The 19,334-nt window shown below is 38.9% G+C and overlaps 1 protein-coding gene across 4 annotated transcripts in view; it reads right to left on the minus strand.

The window, feature by feature from the left end:
• Positions 1–6,077: 6,077 nt before the first annotated feature.
• LOC119421599 (septin-9) overlaps positions 6,078–19,334 on the minus strand; it is a 916,196-nt gene continuing 902,939 nt past the window's right edge. For all 4 annotated transcript variants that reach the window (XM_037688943.1, XM_037688942.1, XM_037688941.1 and 1 more), the window contains 9 exons: positions 14,999–15,202; positions 12,476–12,604; positions 12,176–12,257; positions 11,890–12,027; positions 10,478–10,595; positions 10,018–10,113; positions 9,819–9,915; positions 9,023–9,074; positions 6,078–7,314 (listed from right to left, as the gene is read on the minus strand). In XM_037688943.1, coding sequence (XP_037544871.1) covers positions 7,173–7,314; positions 9,023–9,074; positions 9,819–9,915; positions 10,018–10,113; positions 10,478–10,595; positions 11,890–12,027; positions 12,176–12,257; positions 12,476–12,604; positions 14,999–15,202 — 1,058 coding nt within the window. In that variant the 3' untranslated portion in view covers positions 6,078–7,172. The remainder of the gene's footprint in view (positions 7,315–9,022; positions 9,075–9,818; positions 9,916–10,017; positions 10,114–10,477; positions 10,596–11,889; positions 12,028–12,175; positions 12,258–12,475; positions 12,605–14,998; positions 15,203–19,334) is intronic.

The raw sequence follows: 19,334 nt of genomic DNA on the forward strand, positions 1-19,334 counted from the left end.
TCTTGTGGAACCAACTTCCAGTGTCTGTATGTGGGGCTGACACATTGACCAGTTTTAAGTCTGGGCTTAAGTCTTTCCTTTTTGATAAATCCTATAGTTAGGGTTCTTGAGTTTCTTGAGCTATCCTTTAGTTATGCTGCTATAGACTTTGACAGCTGGAGGACAAACTGACCACATTTATTCACTCTGCTGCTGTCTTTACTTACTCACCTGTTTTATATTTGTAATTTTTTCTATCCTTGACGTGTTTTTTGTCTTTCTTCCAATAAGAGTACACCTGCCATTCTGTATTTGTTTGTCTCTCCTTCCTGTCCTCTCAAATCCAGCCGGTCAAAGCAGATGGCCGCTTGTCCTGAGCCTGGTTCTACTGGAGGTTTCTTCCTTTTAAAAGGGAGTTTTTTCTTTCCACTGTTGCCACTGTGCTTGCTCAGGATGGGAGACTGCGACAAAGTGAAGATTCAACGATACTAATTGGCTTTTATACAAAGTTAGTTTAATTAGAGGCCTGTTGTCTTTGGGCTCTCAGGGGCCACAACATTAAAAAAAAACTTCTAATTATGTCCTGGACATCACTGCATGAACTCAGGAACGCTTCCACAAATCACTGTCTGTAAACAGTTTGCTGTGCTGGTAAATGCTGGTTAAAGCGCCATCATGCAAAGAAGAGGCCATCCAGAAACTCAGCAGTCTTCTCTGGACTGAACTACAGACATGAACAGAACATCCTCCTCCAGAAACTCCAGCAGCCGCTCTTCTTGTTTCTGACATGTTTACAAACTGTTGTTTCAAAGATAGGATGCTGTGCAGAGGTAAACACGGCCTTCTTCATCCATCTACAACTTGATTCTGTCAGTAACATGAAATTTACCTTTAGGGAAAAAAAAAAATCATACAATTCTTAGTTTAAACTTTTTATATTTTTACTTTGTTCAAGTGTAAATAAGATAGTGAGGAATGATATTTGCAAATCATGGCATTTTGTTTGCATTTACATTTGACACGCCATCCCAACTGTTTTAGAAATAGTGATGCAACTCCTGATGAACGAGTTGTTGGTGAAAGGCAAGCTCTCACTTCTCCATAAAGCATCAAGAATAAATGAAGAATAAATTCAGCTAAAAAACTTGGGAGAGAATTTACACACATTTGTACCAACATTTCTTCTTTCAAGTAAATTATCTATTTTTTTTTTTCACCTAAAACAATAAGATCTGAATGGCGGCTGATATCAAAGTTGTGGGTGTGTGTTAGGTCAGCGGTCAGTCTTCACACAATATTAAACCCTCAGAATATCAAACCTTTAAGGGAAAGGCGACTTAATAAAGAGGGAACAGCCCCAGAGGTCAGACATGCTCTTGACAGCAGATTTTATTTATTTATTTATTTTTCCATCATCTTTGACACGATGGAGGTCCAAATGGTGAAAGTGGATCACGTTATGGTTTGTCCTGAACAAACGTCAGCTTCATCTCTCAAAGCACCTTTGGGTGTGTGATGGGCAGATACATCCACATCTGCAGGGGATTAATGATGCCTGTACCAACTTGACTTTTGTTAACAACTTCTGGGGGAAGGGGCCTTGCTCCTTTTTCCTGCTGTTTGGAAATTTATTATAATCAGTGGTCAATGGTGTGGTCTGATGACCCTGAGGCTGCAGGTTTGAGCACAGGTTGCATCAAGAAAGGCAGAAGACAATTGCCAAATCTTTTAGTCGTTGAGGCGACTCCTGCAGAGCCAAAAAAAGTTATTTCTTCTAAACACGGTTGACTTGGATTTTTACTTTTATGAGGGGTAGTTCCAAGGTAAATAAGTGATCTCGTCTCCTCTTGGCATCCTGAACACCTTTGTTTTGTTTTTCAATATCGTCATCTTTGACCTCCATCACTGAACTCTGAAGACTAAAGCTTTTGTGAAATTGGTGATAATAATAATAAAACTTATGGCAGAACAGCTGAGAGCAAGAAATGTTTAAATGGAAAGAAAAAAAAAACCCTACAGGGCTTTGGGTAACTTCATTTCATAACTGAAAATAGCCGTTTTCTTGCTTCACTGTAGGTCTCCAGTTTTATCCACGTATCTGTACTTTACTTTACTTTACTACACCCCCAACACATGTACATATTTTCCTCCTGCTCTGTCCATCCCAAACTCACTTCCATTCATCACCTCTGCTCCCTGGCTCTTAGCTATGTGGAATGTGACAAAATTAAATCAATAAAAACACACATATACAATTAAATTATTAAATACACATTTAAGTAATTTAATGTCCCATGAAATAAATAAGTGTACCTTTTAAATTCTTTATTTCATGATTTATAAACACAATTACCGCTTCCTAAAGTTTCGGAATATATTTTCTGGCCTGTGGATTGACCCATTATCTGTGGTCGATTTGTTTTCATTTGCTGTGTGGAGCAGCCAATCAGGCGTCAGGATCTGTTCACGATCCACCCTAGTCCCGCCCACTGAGTTTGATGAGTGAGACTGACAGTTAACATAATTTCATGGTGACACTGTGGAGTCTGGAATGTGACAAAATTAAATAAATCATGAAATAAAGAATTTAAAAATATTTATTTATTTCATGGGACATTTAATTAATGGTGTATTTAATAATTTAACTGTATATTTAATGATTTTATGATGTATTTAATAATTAAATGATACATTTTATTAAGTACTGATTTAATTTTGTCACATTCCACCCTCCATACAACTTGGCAGGGTCACATTATACTCCACCAATCTTGTTCTACAGACACGTTTCTGGATAAATGTGTTTCTTAGAAATGTTTTATTTATTTATTTATTTTTAAACACTGAAGTATGTTGCAGCTCTTTACGCCAAATGGAAATTTGGTTCTATATGATGGTTTAATATCTGCACATTTATAACATCTTTTATTAACACAACACTGTATTTACGAATTTAAAGGGAAGATAATTATTTTGTATTTACCGTGCTGGTTGAGAAATCAATCGCTGCCTAAGCGTGGACATCTTTAGAGGTTTGAAGATTCCCAGAGATCTTTTCTTTTTGTCTCAAGTGCTTCCCTGCACTTTGAATGCAAACCAGTGTCACATTATCCAAAAACAGCACACCTCATGCTTCTATTGGCCAGAAACTGATCACGTGCACAGATTCAGGACTTTATTCCACAACTACATGTGCTTTTGAGCCAGTTATCTAACCCAACATTAATCCATTCTCTCCTTGTGGAATATTTCCTTTATATCCGTGCCACATCTATCCGCATAAAACCCATTTCCACCCTTTCTTTGCAGAGGGCTAATTGAATTTTCAGCCGACTGTTAATTAACAGCAGAGCTGATTGGCATATCGTCAGATCATTTGCATACAGAGACTTGCTCACCTCCCCATCTGCATGTCTGAGAGCCTGGCACAGAGCCAAAAGCCAGAGTGGAAACTGACTTTGGAGGGAGGAGGGGGGTCAGGCAGAGCAGGAGGTGGTGAGGCGGCTGCCAACAAAGAGGAGACTATTTCAAATACATATGTAAATGAATGCAAAAAAAACCCCTAATATATGCATGCTCAGACGGATAACTCCACAGATTTTGCAATCAAGTCGACTAATTAATGAATCAACGGGGGAAACATGAAGTGATGCCGTATCGTTACGCTCCTCGTACAAACAGGTGTTAATTGGTAGCAAATTGGCAGCGGCATGCAGATGAACTGGGCAGATTGGTTACTAGATGTGGCAGAAGAAAAAAAAAAAACTAACTAGTGATGCACGCAAAACTAGTGCCATTTGTTTAAAAAAATTAATAAATCTCAATTTACTACCCAAAAAATGAAAATTTGTTAAAAAAAAAATTCAGAGGACTTATTCTGATCTGATAGGTGTCCTCCATCACATCCATCAGCATGCTGGCATCAGGAATCCCCCCACAATGCCTGGCGAGGGGGTGTTCACAAGTGAAACATACACCAGCTGACAAGCTCGAGTTTAACTCCACGTGCGTTCTATGACTAAAATCCAATTCCGCATGAGCAAGGCCTTTAAAAGAAACCGTCTGTCTCTTGGAAATGCCAACTTCATTAGTATCCATGCAGCACGCAGCTCGTTAATGAAAGTCATTGAAACAGGTGGTGAGTGCTGGGTGGGTGCCATCGAGAAGTCTGCTTAGTGGCGTCGAGTCATGGCTGACGTTGAGCAGCTGCTTCTCTGCCATTCGTCCCTGAAATGTAATAGTGGAACAAGATCTCAGATTATAAAATGAGAAGTTGAAGATTGCAAGAGGGGCACAGTTATGAGTGGGCTAAAGATGAGATGCTGTTTTTCAGAAGTAAAGCTTTAAGTCACAGATTGGAGGCAATACGTTTAACATAATGACAGTTCTTCCAGTTATTTAACAGTCAACAATGGTGTGCCACAAGGCTCAATCTTAGGACCCACCCTCTTTACAATCTAGGTCAGATCATTCCTGACGCATCCCTGCATTTTTATGCCGACGACAATTTATTTTTGAGCTATATCAGTTGCTAAGGTTTTCCAGCTTTTACAGTCTGCGTTTGACAGCATTCAGTCAGACTTGTTCCATCTCAGACTGGTACTAAATGCTGATAAAACCAAAAAGGGATGTTGTTTTCAAACAACGGGTTCGTCCAAGGCCCCATTAACTATGGCGACATTTATATGAATGTTCCTATAAGCACCTTGCAGATTTTGAACGCTGTCTATCACGGTGCGCTAAGATTCATAACTGACTAACTACTGTACCCATCACTGCACCCTGTATTCATTTGTCATCATTAACTTAATGCAGATTCTCTCACTGGTACATTTTCATCTTTAAATTACTCCTTGGTCTGTTGCCTTCATACATCTCCTCCTACATGTCATCAGTGCAGCTACGGTGTGCACTCAGGACATCATTACTTGCAGCGTACCCTCAGTGCTGACTAAATTTGGCAAAAGGGCCTTTTCTTACTCTGCTCATGTAACCTGGAACACCTTACATAAAGACCTGAAGCTGTCTTCTTTGACCACTAAGGGATTTTAAACAAGTGTTAAGTTCAATGCAAAAATCAATGCAGACAGGTTCCTGTTTTTATCACTTTACAGTTTCATTATGTAGCTTGATTTTGTTTATGTCACTACTTTTATTCATTTTCATTTTATATGCTTTTTATGACCGTTTATTGTTGTCTGTACCTCATCTGTGGTTTTGTGTAAAACGGGTTCCTCTTGAAAACGAGTCCTCGTGACCCACTGAGGCTAACCTGTATAAAGTTTGAATTTTAAAAAAATCTGCATTTTAAAAATGAAGAAACCAAATTGATTTTGTGCAGGATGAATGGCAAAAAGACAAGTCACATGAAAAAGTTACAATTTATTTTAAGAGTTTGACTTCTAGAAAGAAGCAAATGTTACATTTATTTGCGATAATAGAATAATAAAAATATATACATTTAGGATATTCTCTAATTTTAGACCAATGAGTACAAAAACCTGTTCAAATTAAATCAACTTGTTACCTAAGCCTTTAGTTTAACCCATTTAGATCCTGCTTCCTCCGGACACCAACTTCTGCACGTCCTCAGACTCTGCAGTCTCTGCTGCTCAGAACTCCTCCATTCTCCCTAACTGAGGAAGAAAAGACGCACTCATGCGCTCAAGTAATTAGTGCTAATCAGCTGTGCACTGACCAAAGTAGGCAGCCATATTGATTTCAGAAGCTAATCAAGAAAAGGCTCAGTGAGGACATAAGTGCTCCACTGAGCGAGTTACACCTGCAGTTAAACGCTGTTTGGATCCAGAGCAGCAGAGTGATCTAAACTGTGCACAGGTCAGGCCTGTGTTAGAATGAACAAATAAAAGTAAATTTATACAGGTCATAAAGGAATTGGTCAGCTGCTTTGAAATGGGGTTCTGTGAGAAGGATGTATAATAATATCTTACCTGTTGTAGATAGCTCTTTGAACACCCTCAGTTTGAGGACATGGAGCTCATTTCTGGCTTGACTGATGAGCCAACAGCTCGTCAGAGTGGGACTTTTTGTTTTAAAGTGAAATAGTCCAAGCAACAAACCTTTTTACATCTTCAATCTTTATTTCTTTAAAATAAAAGGGAAATTTGTTATCAATAGTACAAATACAAACTTGTATTAGAACAGAGGCAATTATAAAAGAGCTTTGGGAATAAGATACGGCTAAAAGACAGGTTCTTGGTACATTGTGGTAAATACAAACAAAGTGGGCTGGTCGATGGAAGACTGGATAATATTTCAGATAAATGACACAGGAGGCTTAAAAAAATGTATATCCGGTGGAACTTAAAACTCGCTCTCTTCCAGTTTGCTAGCAAAACAATCTCCAATAAATAAGGCACTACAGTGGGCCTAAAAAGCAGGAAACTCCCCGTGTCAGCAAGTTTGCGATGTATAATCTGAATAAGTGGACCACAGCTGATGAAAAACATTCACATTTTATACCGTGCATAAATACGTTTTCATTTTAAATCACGCTAAAGATATTTCTATTAATAAACATTTAAAACTGGGATTGTAAAAAGACCTGACATCTATATTTAATAGGATAAGGACATTTAACCAAAGAAGTGACAAAAAAACATCAAACATGATGTGCTATTTGGTAACCTTTAGTTGTGCAAGAAGAGCTGTATTGTTTTGGCTGTATGCATGTTGGTAAAGTACTATCCAACACTCTGTCAACATGCTTTTATCAATGATCATATGCAATGAACACCAGTTTCCACACATGTGGTAAAGTGGGTGCCGATGGACAGAATGCTTCTGTTGTGGCACAAACTCCTATAAGTTGCACAAACAAAACAATAAAATCAAAAATGTTAGTGATTAAAGCAAATCTGGCACAAAGTTAGAGTCCAGTCCATTTGGTAGAAAAAGACATTTTGGCGCCACAGACAAACTGAGATCTGTAAGAAGTTGCAGCACAACTCGAAGGCTTCTTTTCACCGTCTTTGTCAGCAACAAACAGAGCAGGGATCATTAAAGAGGTCAAACTGACATGTCGAGTCCTTGAAGCCGCACAGAGTCATTAAAAATGAAGTCCCTCGGGCGTGTTTCTATCCCACCTGTGAGACGGGAGCTGGAGTGGTGGGAAGATCAAAGTCTCATAGTTGAATGCATGAATCTGCAGGCGGGGGCGGGGCTAGTAGGGCCTACAGCTCGTGGGCGGTCAGATGATGTTCCTGGATACCGTTGGCATGAGCCATCGTAGTGTTGTTCTCATTGAGGCGCCTCACGCGATACATTTCGTAGTGGATGCTGCTGGTGATGTCCTTAATGTTCTGCATGTGAGTCCTAAAAACAGATGGAAAAATTCTGGTTTCTACAAATCAAATGTTTTAATCTAGGGGAAGCAGTTAGCTGGAAATGTAAACTTGGAATAAACAAATGATTTCAATATGAGGGGAGGAGAAATGACAGCACCTTGGGACTTCATCAACATAAATCAAAACACAGTCTGACAGAATCCTGGTAACACAGGAAGTCTGAAAGCTCACATTTAATTAGGATTCATGCAAGTTTACTACACTTTGTTTACACAGTAAGTTGAAATCATCTTTTTTGGCATTTACTGAAAACATAAATGTAAACAATTTCAAAGAAAAAGCGCAGAAAAATACTTTAATTGTGTTTTTCTAAATATTAAAGTTATTAAAGCTCATCACAGAATGTCAGGTTAATAAAACTGTTTTTACAACAAAAAGTGAAATCTAATCCTTTTCCATGATTCTTTAAATTTCTATGATTTACTCCAAATAGACCTGCAGGCTCTGTAAAGTGAAATCCATTACTTAGCGTGGCCCTAAAGCTCTGTCGTAACTTATAGACAGTCATTCACATACCCATCCACACCAAGAGACTTTTTAAAATTACCAGTTAACCTAACGGGCATGTTGCTGATCTGTAGGAGAAAACGGGGGTTCCTGGAGAACTGACCACTGCTCTGCCATGCCACCCATAAAGTGAAACAAGTAAAAAGAAAATCAAAGAAAAAGATAAAATATTAGATATGATCTGAAAAATAAAAATGCGTCTGACACTTTAAAATGGTTCCACAACAAAGATAGTGTTTTTGAGACGTACCAGCAGAACTATGAAGGCAGACAGAAATCAAGCGGGGTCGGCCTGACCCAAAATTATTGTTCTCTGAATGTGGGTCCCCCGCTTGGCCTTGAATTGGACAACTATCTCAAACTCTCCTGGATGGTATGTGAACAAGAAGATCTGCTCCCCAACCCCCTCCCCTACCTGCTCCCTTCCTGAGGACATCTGTGGACCTGTGTCAGAGCTGAGCCGGCTGATAGACACTGCACCATCTCATATCAGGACTATGGAACTATCTGGCAGCGTCCACGGACAACTTACCGCCTTCGTCGGCCTCCTCATGCATAAATGCATTATGATGTCATCAGTATGTTGCAGTTTCTGTGCTGAGATCTTTTTTTTTTGCAACTTTCACACTGTGTCCTGTCTAAGACACAATGTGGGATATGAATTTTTTTTTCATACCTCCCCTCCCCTTATGTTTCTCTTTTTCTTATCTAAACTAAAAGGGCAGCACCTCCTGAAGGCCGTGGCCTCAGACACCTCCATCTCCCCATGTCTGTTTGTTTATGTTTTCTCAGATGGGCTGTACTGAAATGTAATTTTGATGTGCTTCGGTGCAATGACAATAAAGCTGATTCTGATATTTTGTTACCCTATCAGCAGACTAGAAATACACTACATGAGGCAACAAAACTAGTTTGGATATTTACATCAGCGCTGCAAAGCTTTGAATGACGAGTGTAATGTCAGAATGGCATACTATTTAAAGAATTAGAAAAAAAACAAGCAAATAAATACTTTGATAAAGCCAAATTCTCTTCAAAATCAACTTCAACAAAAAGTGGCACATAAGAGTTTAAAAAGGGAGGTTCAAGATTCAATGAAGTAATTCTTCCTGAGCAGCTGCCTACAAAAATATCCATACCCAAATAAAGCAGCTCAAAGATGTACTCACCTGATGAGGAGGTCCCGTAAATAGGCAAACTCACAGTGGGCTATGTTCTCAACTACAGAAGAGAGAGAGAAAATGAGATGTTTAGAGCTAAAAGCAGAACAAAATCTACTTGAGTGACTGACATAAAAACAACAAAAAAAAAACAATGTGAAATTTGAATTTGCTTTGTGGTGCCTAAACAGTCCACCAGGCGACGCCACACCGCTTTACTTTTAAAGACTGAGACCTTACAGTCAGGTCCACACTCTGCCCTCACCTCCTCACAGATCTCTGCAGCTAGAGATGGGAATCACTGCTCTGAAAACTCAGACACCACACACACACGTGTGTGTCAGGAAATTAAACTTCCTTAATGAGACATTCGATAGAGGCGTGGTGCCTCCTGTCTGGAGTGGATAATATAATTAAGTATTGAAGCCTAACTCGACAATAAAACATGACTGTGAGCAATTATTTCAATCAAAACACTGATTTTTATCTTTACTGTTCGTTGCTGGTAAGCTTTTATAAAACAGTGCATCAAAACCAAAAGGGTGATAAATTGAGCTGCATCTTGATGGCTATGAAAGCATTCACAGTGCATCTATTTTGTGTCAGCAGGGACAGTCAACCAATTTGAGCTCTTCAGACAGTCTGCTGGTTGTTTGATCCAGCTGAATAACAGTCTGAAAACTATCAAGAGTGACCAGATCACTGTAACCCCGCACTGGTTTCCTTGGGTTCATTACCAGGTAAACTGTATGAACTTCAGTTTTTAAAGATGATCAGAAATGACACAAAGGGGAGAAATATGTACCTTCAATAGTTCCCCACTTGGTCTTCCTCCCCAGCAGCCTCCTGCCATTAACCTGGTACTCCTGATCGCTGCCCACCACAGCAAAAGGGATCATCTCCTGCTCCAAAATTTCAGTTAAAAAAAAAAAAAAGTCAATTAGGTAAAAAACAACTGAAAGTATGGTGATACATTTGTTAAAATGAAAACTTTGAGCTCCTACCCTGATCTTTTCATTGATCATCCTGTCCTCTGCGTCCTCATCAAACTCTTTCTGAGGGTACACGTCGATCCCGTTGGCTCGAAGCTCTTCTCTGATCTGGTCAAAACAAGAAACGCAGAACGAGCCTTTAACCTGTCGCAGCGTTTAAAGAATCCAGCTAAAGGCGTTTACTTCAGAAGTTAAGCAAACACGCTTGATTCAGTCGTCAAAAACAAGCAACTTGTGACGTGACCTTAATTTGGATTAAATTTAATCCCCTCTAGTCATTAACTGCAGCCTGTAAATGATAAATTGATTTATATAAAAATTATCTTGTGATGCTGAGTGCACATGAGACAGAGCATCTGGATCATTCAACCTAAAGCATCTAGGCTACGTTACCAATAAAGATTTGGACAACATAAAAATTAATGAAAAAGAAAAAGATGAGTGCAAGAAAATTCAGAGAAGTGGAATCTACCTTCTTTTTGAAGAAGTCCCTCTCCTCCAGTGTGAGCGTATCTGCCTTGGCAATGACCGGGACGATGTTGACCACCTTACTGAGACGTCTCATAAATTCTACATCCAGAGGTCGCAGACTGAGAAGAAAGGAGAGAAAATGTGAAAGATTAGTTGATCATTATAAATATGTAATACAAAACGTTTCCACTAGAGGGCAGATGTTTCCAACAATCAGTCCAGATGAGTTCATTGTTTACTTTGCATCCATGAAATTATCATGTTTTAATGGAGGCTGCATGTGGCTGAAAACAACTCCTGTAAGATCAACATCTGTATGTTTTCAGTCATACAGTCTGGCCAAGTTAACACTACTCGGACAAAAAAAAAAAAGTGCACTCAAGTAAAAACCGAACGAAAAGAATTAAAAGTGTAAAACTGATTACATGTCTTCAGACACACACAGGCTGCTTCCTGCTTCTCTTCTGTTAGGACTTTCAGAGCGAACCCCGAGCAGCTGCTGCTCAGGCTAAGTGTCATCTGCACTGCTGGATCAACATGAAACAGAGCTGGCTCAAAACAGGGTGGGGGGAATTTCACACCAGTCCCCTGCCTGAGTAACGACAGATCATGAGAAATTAATAGAGGTGAAGCACTTGCATCATTCTCCGTTATCAAGTGGCTCTTGGTGTGTGAGGTCACAAGAGACAGCTGCTTCGACATTTTCCCTAAAACCCAAGAAGCTCAATTGGAGTTTCACAAGTTAAACAGAAAACTGAAAATCACTTGATGGACACACGAGGGCATGTGTAAACGTCCACTAACTCCAACTACCCCCCCTGCAAGTAAATCCTGCTCCCCTGAGCTCCAGTAACTGCAGGGCTGAGCCAAAGAGCAGCTGAGAGACAGAGCAGATTAGGCTGCTCAATCAAAGCCAGATGTTCACATCTGTAAGAGATCCAAGGAGAAACTGGGATACAATGCTGTTTCAAAGCTTGACATGAGCAGTCATTGTGGAATGGTGAATCACCCAACAAAGTAAAAAACAAAACTGGACTTCTATTCAGTCAGGTGGTTTTCTTGTTTTATCTGCCAAGTCTGAGAAGCTACAGCAGCAGTGCAGAATGGCATTCTGGGATACATTTCTCTGCTTTTAGGGTAAAGCACAGGAGAGTGTGTGTTCGGTGTGCTGTGTAACAAAGTACTGTTTTAGATGAACAAACAGGTTGATTGAAAACATGCAGACAAGCGCAGGCAGAATCACAGCAGCTGAAGTTGATCTGCTTCAGAGCAAGTTCTTTTAAACATCACTAAACATGTCGTTTTTGTGTTGACGCTTTTCAGAACGACAGCGATGACGGTTTAATTTGGTCAATAAGCTAATTTTCTTTCATCCACATGTTCCTAAATAAACAATTAAGTGTGTTTCGTTACCAGTGTCCGGTTGGTGGGATGAAGTATATGCAACAGTGAACTCTAGAGTCTGGAATCCGCTTCTTTCTGTTGATGTTGATCTCCTCCTGCAGGTACGCTTCATACTGGTCATTAATGAACTTCATGATGGGCTGCCAGCTACGTTAGGACAAGGACGAAGTGAGGCAATTGTGAGAGAAAAGTACAGGGGGAAAAAAATGGAAAGAAGAGAGAAATGTTTTCTCAGATGCTGGTGTGGCTACAACTTTTTATCATGTGGATTTTTTTGGTGATTGTAAGTTTGTACCAGTTTTCATTGTTGATTTGATCTCCAAACCCTGGAGTGTCAATGACCGTCAGCTTCATTCTCACCCCCTTCTCCTCAATGTCTGAACAAAAAAACACAAACAAGGTCAGCGTGAGCACAGTGTACATTTGTCTATTGGATATAGAAATATAAGATGGTCCCGATAACCAGCTGACCATTTTCTCTTCAGATATTAAGTTTAAAAGATTATTTGTTATAAAGAAAACTACCAGAGCAGACAACAGAAAACCTTTACTACAGAAGGGGGTAGAAAGAAACGGCATCAATAAAACTGTTCACCATGACTGATGGACTTTATTTCAACAGTTTTGGGAATCTTCTCCTGCGCTGTAGCAAGCGCCGACTTCCTGCTGACTTTTGATTTGAACAGCGTGTTCATTAGAGTCGACTTTCCAAGGCCACTCTGTCCTGTAAGCAAAAAGACAACGCGTAAGGAAATCCTCAATGATTTACATACTAATGCAACAACAACAAAAAAATCCTCACTCAATAGTGTGAATGTTTATGAAGCATTCACACTATTGTCATCCATTTTTCGTACATTTTTCAGCATCTTTTTCGCTCCACAATCTTTGTGCTATTTCAACAAATCATAGATGGAAACATTCAGCTCGTTCAGGACAATCCTGCTATGACTTTTGGTGTTGATGCAACTTTAGCTTTTTGACATATTTAGCCTTTTCTGCCATTTTTTCCTCATAGAAAATGAACTGAGCTCATTTTACATCCTTCATATAGATTTGTTTACAACATTTTACTGCTCCTTCCACATTTTGCTTCAGCTCCCTCGTTCAAATTTAAACATTATTTTCAGCTACTTTCAGCTAATTTCAGACGTTTTTCAGCCGTTTTGTGCTCATTTCAGTTTCTTTCTGCTAACTAAACCATTTTTGTGCTTCCAACTTCTTTCTGCTAATTTCAGCTTGTTAGGCTTTATTCAGCTCCTTTCTGCAAGTTTCAGCTTTTTCTGCTATTTTAGCTACTATTTAGCTGCTTTTATGCTAATTTTAGCATTTTTCAGCTAAATCCACATTTTTTGCACTTGTTTCAACTTTTTTCAGCTTAATTCAGCAAAAAAAAGTGCTCTCTACACTTCCTTCTGCTAATAAGCTTCTTTCTGCTAATTTAGCTACTTCTCAGCTGTTTTTTTGTGCTAATTTCAGTATTTGTCTCTAGTTTAAAACTCAAAATAACTTTTTTAAATTTTTTGTGCTGATGAAACTTTTATTTCAGTTGTAGGTAGAAATCTTTTAAAGATCATGACTCCTGCAGATTTCGTGTTCAAATCATTAGATAATTGGTCGTGTTTGCAAGTGTTTAATAGTCCAGTAATCGTAGCATCTTGATGATAAAATCCTCTATCTGGACAAAATGTATTAATAAACTTTACTGTCCTAACACGAGTTTATTAGGAGGAGTTTGGAGTAGCCATTTGGGAAGGGAGAATTCACAGTTCAACTTCAGGTTACGTCAACATCAAGAAGCTTCCTGATTCATGGCGATGAACTCAACAGTGCGAGAGCAGTTAGAAAAATGGATGAAGCTGGAAGTCGTGGGAGCACTTTGGTTTTGTTAATGCCAACCTCTGCAGCGCTCAAACTTTCTGAAACGGCTGTGAAAAGGCTGAACTCTCTTCCCTTCACAGCCATGTCACTGGAGACTGGGCCAAACCCCAGTTCAAGCACTGCAGATGTAGTTCAACTTGCAGATTTAGAAGTCGTCAGCAAATTATTGAGCAAAAGTGACGACGATCCTTTTTGAGCTCTTCCTTCTTGTGCTTTTGATGACATGCATTGTTTATTAACACAAAGAAGCTTTAATGTTCTGTTGACAAAAAGTCTGTTATCAAGCAACTACAGCACTTCGACTCCCCTCACACAGACACAAACCATTTTCTAAATTATCAATCCTCCCAGAGTGTAATTAAAGCTGAATGAAAAGAACACATGGAAACCCAGGATGTTTTGGACCGTCTCAACCCTAAGGCTGCTGTCTAAGGAAACTTTAATAAGAAAATAAAATTAAGAAAACTATTGCAACATTATCTAGGAGACATACATCTAAGCAGTACGTTTATGGACTCCTGGTTGCTGCTGAGGTGCGTGTAATTAAGTCCTGTTTTAAAAAGGCATCTGATCACACCGAGGACAACAAAATGAAAGAGTCTGAAGTTTTACTGTGAGTAGCTGCTTATTAAAAAAGTTTGAGGTGTCTGCTTTCAGTCAAAAACTTGATTAAAGAGAAAATGATTGTGGTTTTTATATGAATTTAAATGTAGTGTTGAGTTAGCTTGTAGAGTTAGCTTGTATGATAGAATATAAGAATGCATGAAAGAAAATGAGCACAAAGTGAAATTTGGACTTGAGGTAATGTGATAAAGTGCAAAGAGGAAGCAATGGAGATCTAAAGCTAAAAATCATGTTTCTTTTTTAAACTTGCACATGATAGCTTCTATAATCTTGGACTGCTCAAATAGGCTTTTCTAATAAAATCCAGCAAAAAACAAACCATGACTGAATACTTTCACCTTGAAGAAATATTTATTTGCTCCTGATCAAGAAATGCATTTATTTCTTAGAAGTTTAAGGAGTATTAAAAAGTCATAGAGCACCCATTTGCTATGCTACATTCTGAGTCAATTAAAGTATTTATAATGCCCATCAATGAGGTATTTCTGCTTGTGCAAGAGCCACACACCAAAACATTTGAACTCTGAACTTCTTGTTCCAGGAAAAGCACACCATCACACTTGTGCTATATCAAACTAAATCGTATTTGAGCGTGTTAATATGAAAGACCTACCAACAACCATAATGTTGAGTTCAAAACCCTGCTTCATGGCCTTCCTCCTCATCTGTTCCAGAATGGCGTCGATACCAACATAACTGAAGTCCAAGACAGGACCACTGGTCTTCTCTCCGTACACCGCCGGGGACACCATCGTGTCAGGCACCACTGCCTCAGACATGGCACTGCTGCTGCTGTTACTGCGAAACACTTCTGGTCCTGCATGGCACACAGAAAGGGAGAAAAAAGGTTAAAGTGATGTTTTATAAAAGGGCTAAACATTGCCAGGAAGGAAGGTGGTCGTGCAAAGTCTTAAATATCTCATCAGCAATATAAAGAATGTGACAAACAAGCAAACATGATAAGGAAGGTGCATCCATATTGCAAAAACTTCAAGAATCTACAGAAATATCTGAAAGAACAATTTGCTGTACTAAAGTGTTAATCAGGTGAAAATGCTCTAAGATGCATGCGATATAATAAACTTAGCAGCATCTAGGATCAACCAGTGGACATTTGGGACAAAAACAGGTAGATTGTTTAGGTTGACTGTGTCTACAGTTTTACTGGCAGCAGCACTGGAAAGCTGTACTTTTCATGGCAACAGCACTTCCTTACATTCCAACATGATGATATCAGGTTAACAGACTGTAAACTTTCTTACTATCATTCTGTATTTTTTTTATTTGGATACAAATACACATTTAATTTCTTTCCCACTCAAAAAGTTCAAAATTATACAATTTTTTTTTTTATTTGGTACAATTTATGTCCCTAGTCTACCAAAATACACTGAACAAATCTGAGATCTGAAACAAAAATCAGACCTGTAAATTACTAGAAATCAGATCACTTTTTAAAATCCATGTTTGATCTGGAAGCAGCTACATTTAGTTATTTTCAGAACCATGCCTAAATCATGAGGAATACACGGTTTAGGCTGAGAATAATGGTCATAAGAAATAAAAAGAAAAGAGTACAAAATAAAAGACCAAATGAAGGTCCTGCACATCTGAAAGCTGTTTCATTACCATCCAGTGAGTAATAAAACACATCTGTAAAATAAAATAAAAAGGTTAAAGTGATTAAGAAGCTTAAACACCCTGTCAATTAGATCAACCCTAAATGATGCCACATTTTCACCAAATATATCTCATTGTTATTAAGATAACGGAATGATGAGCCAAGATGTGGTTTGACTGAGACATTTCCACCCCCACGTTGTCAAGCCTGCTAATAAAACCCCCTCTAAGTTTAAAACTGAAGGGTGTCTGTCTCTCATCACAGTCCAATGAAAGAAAAAAAAAAACAGAAAATATGTCATCTAGTACTCAAGTACTTCAGATTTGGCAAATGGCTGCACCAACTGGTTTTGCTAATGATTAGCTTAAATACATTTCTGGAATGCCTACAATTGTATGTCTATTTATAAAGGCACATTTCCAAGTTTTAGCCTGAACCTTGAAGGTCATGCATGCAGTGAAGGTAAAGAATTTTCACCACTGTTTATATCCGTCTATGTAGCTGTGACCCTTCATGGGGCCTCTCAATCCTCCTCTTCATATTCCACAATGTTATTGTCCTGTTAATGTGAGACTGGAAACAAAGCTGAAATGGGATCCTCTACCAGTTAACCAGCAGGGATCCGTGTCACTATGAGTAAGAACGGCCTCACACTTCAAACTGACCTTGGTTTGATTGAAAGAAATGAGTGAAGAATAACACTGCTGTGGTAATTGCACCGAGTCTTACATTTATAATGTGAATCCATAAGTCAGAGACCCACCTATGGAAGCTGCAGCTCTCCAGGCCTCCTCCTTCACCACTTCCCCATCCTGTTCCAGCAATCATTCAGCAACCCACTGCGACTCAGTGCCCTCCAGCTCGCCTCTGCACATCCCCTGTTCTCATCTTCGCTTTGCTCGTCTTTCCTCACAATTTCAATGTTTCCCCTTTCGTCACCAATTCCTCCTCTACTCTGTTCTTTTCCGTTTTCACCTTTAACAAGTTTCTGTTGCTTCTTTTACTTTTTTTTTCCATTTCCTCCTCAATTTTTTTCTTTACCTCATCTTGCTTGTAGCGCAAAAGATTTGTCTCCTCCACACAAAACCTGCTCTAGTTGCATTTGTGACATTGTCTCTTTTTGATGGCGCACATCGACAGGCACGACTAACAACATTTTAGCCTGAAGCGAGACACCAGGAAAACATCAAAGGAAACAAACAAAAGGAACATGGATTAATAGATACTTGAGAAACGGTATCAGCCTCGGTGAGCTCAAACATGATCTAAGTGCAGCTTAAACTGTAAACTCAAATCCTTAAAACTTGTTTGGTGCATGAACAAATGGTCAGGATTTATTTATTTGAAAAGTTTTGTGTGCAGGTGCAGGGTATGCATTTGCAATGAGAACATTCTGCAACAAGTATCTAAAAAACAAAAACAAAACAAAACTGTCGCCTTGTGTTAAAAGCCAACAAGAGGAACAGTAAATGGAAGCGACTGAATGGCTCTTCAAAGTTTTGTTCCCCGTCCTTCGTGAAAGCAAACCACTAATTTTCCTCAAGTCAAAGTTGAGCCAAACGCCGTAAACAACTCGGCAAACATCCAACACACAAAAAAGGCCCACAAAGTCCTGGACGACCACTGTGGGAAACCCTGCTTCGCGCACAAACCAAGATAAATCACTGTCATTACAACTGTCGCCAACTTCAGTAAACATGAAATCCCAAAACGTAGGTGTTGATACGAGTGTGTCAAGCTGTGAGTGAAACATTCTCCGTCAGAGCTGTTGTTTTAAGAAGGAGACAAAGCAGAGCAGTAACGGACCTCAGAGTTGTTTCCAACTGGAGGCCATTTATCAGGCGGAGGTATTCAACATCTTCAACTCTTCTAAGGTGTTCTGCAGATTTGTAATGGCTCCATGTCAATAAACACAGGTGTGGGGAGACGAGTTGGAGCAGTCGTGTAGATGTTAAAATATCTGACCTCTGTAAAACGTCTCAGACTGACAGCTCAGCAGCTGGTGGACATTAAATCTGACCACAGACATTTCTGCTCTCACAAAAATGATGGTTGATATCAAGTTAAAGATCGGGAAAACAGAAGTGTGTAGGGATTTGTTGCAACTTCTTCAACCTTATGATAGTTGTTTTGAATGGTTCAGCAGTGGGTACAATGAGCCATTATAATACAAAGATTGATTAAATTATGAGTTGTTTTTTTTTATTTTTTTTATCAGTTGCACATTTTTCAGCTTTTCCTTTTGAGGACTCAAGGAAAAACAATAACTCTCATAGTGCATCAATCACTCCCAGAGAACAAAGTGTGACTTAACTATTGACATTTCTCATTCAAAATAGTTTTTGGACTAATTTATTAAGAAAAACGTTTTTGTATGCTCTGGAGGAATTTTAAAACTGATATATTTTCTAGTGGAATAAAGTAATCTCAGAAACTGTTCATATTCATAAAGAGTAGGCCAGTCACAATGACAAATTTTGCTGGGTGATTGTCTCAGAAATTAATGCAAATAAATGATAACATTGTTTGAAATTTGATAATAATTAGTAATTGTCAAATTTAAGAAGAAATGTTGGTTAATTTGTGTGTAGTACATATTTTTTTGACCACTGGATGGCAGTATAAGAATGTTTGAACCGAAGGATGAAAGTGAGGGAGCGAGCAGCGTGTTTTTAAGAAAAATGGGAGGGAGGCCCCTTGACGTGACATGGGCCGTCTCTCATTCCAGTTTTTCGGTTCTCAAATAGTGGACGCTCGGTGCGGTTTGAGCTCTTTAGCATAGCATTTTTCACACAAAGCTTTTAATAAAAATAAAAAAATCAGTAAACAAGTTCCCAGCTTTGCTTTGCAGAGGAAAAACAACTTTTTACACGAAGGCACGGCTTTCAACCGTGAATTTTGGAGCTTTGACAAGACAGAGGATTTTCCCCAAGGTTGGCCTGTTAACTTAGCTCGTAGCTTAGCTTCTCAGCTTAGCTGCTTTTAAGGATCCAAAAACGTGATTTTGGATGGTTAAAATAGATTTTAAAGAGAAAAGAGAAGGGAGGGGTCAGTGAAGAGCACCGGAGTTGAGCCTTTTGTCCTCCAGTGTCTTCAGAAAGAGACACGAAGAAACAATAAAGCAGATAAATAAAAATGAGGTTGATCATTTTCATTTATAATGTGATTAATTGATTTACTGTTTATTGCAACAGGCCTAATTAAGAGTTAATCATCCCTCTGATTCATTTTTAATTATTATTTTTACCATATTTATTAAATTTGAAGTAAGACAACTTAATTAATTTCAGCAACTGGAAAGCAAAGAGTCCCTTCTTGGAGTTGCTGT

This window comes from Nematolebias whitei, chromosome 15 (assembly GCF_014905685.2).
Source record: "Nematolebias whitei isolate Nwh7 chromosome 15, NemWhi1, whole genome shotgun sequence".
NCBI lineage: Eukaryota > Metazoa > Chordata > Actinopteri > Cyprinodontiformes > Rivulidae > Nematolebias > Nematolebias whitei.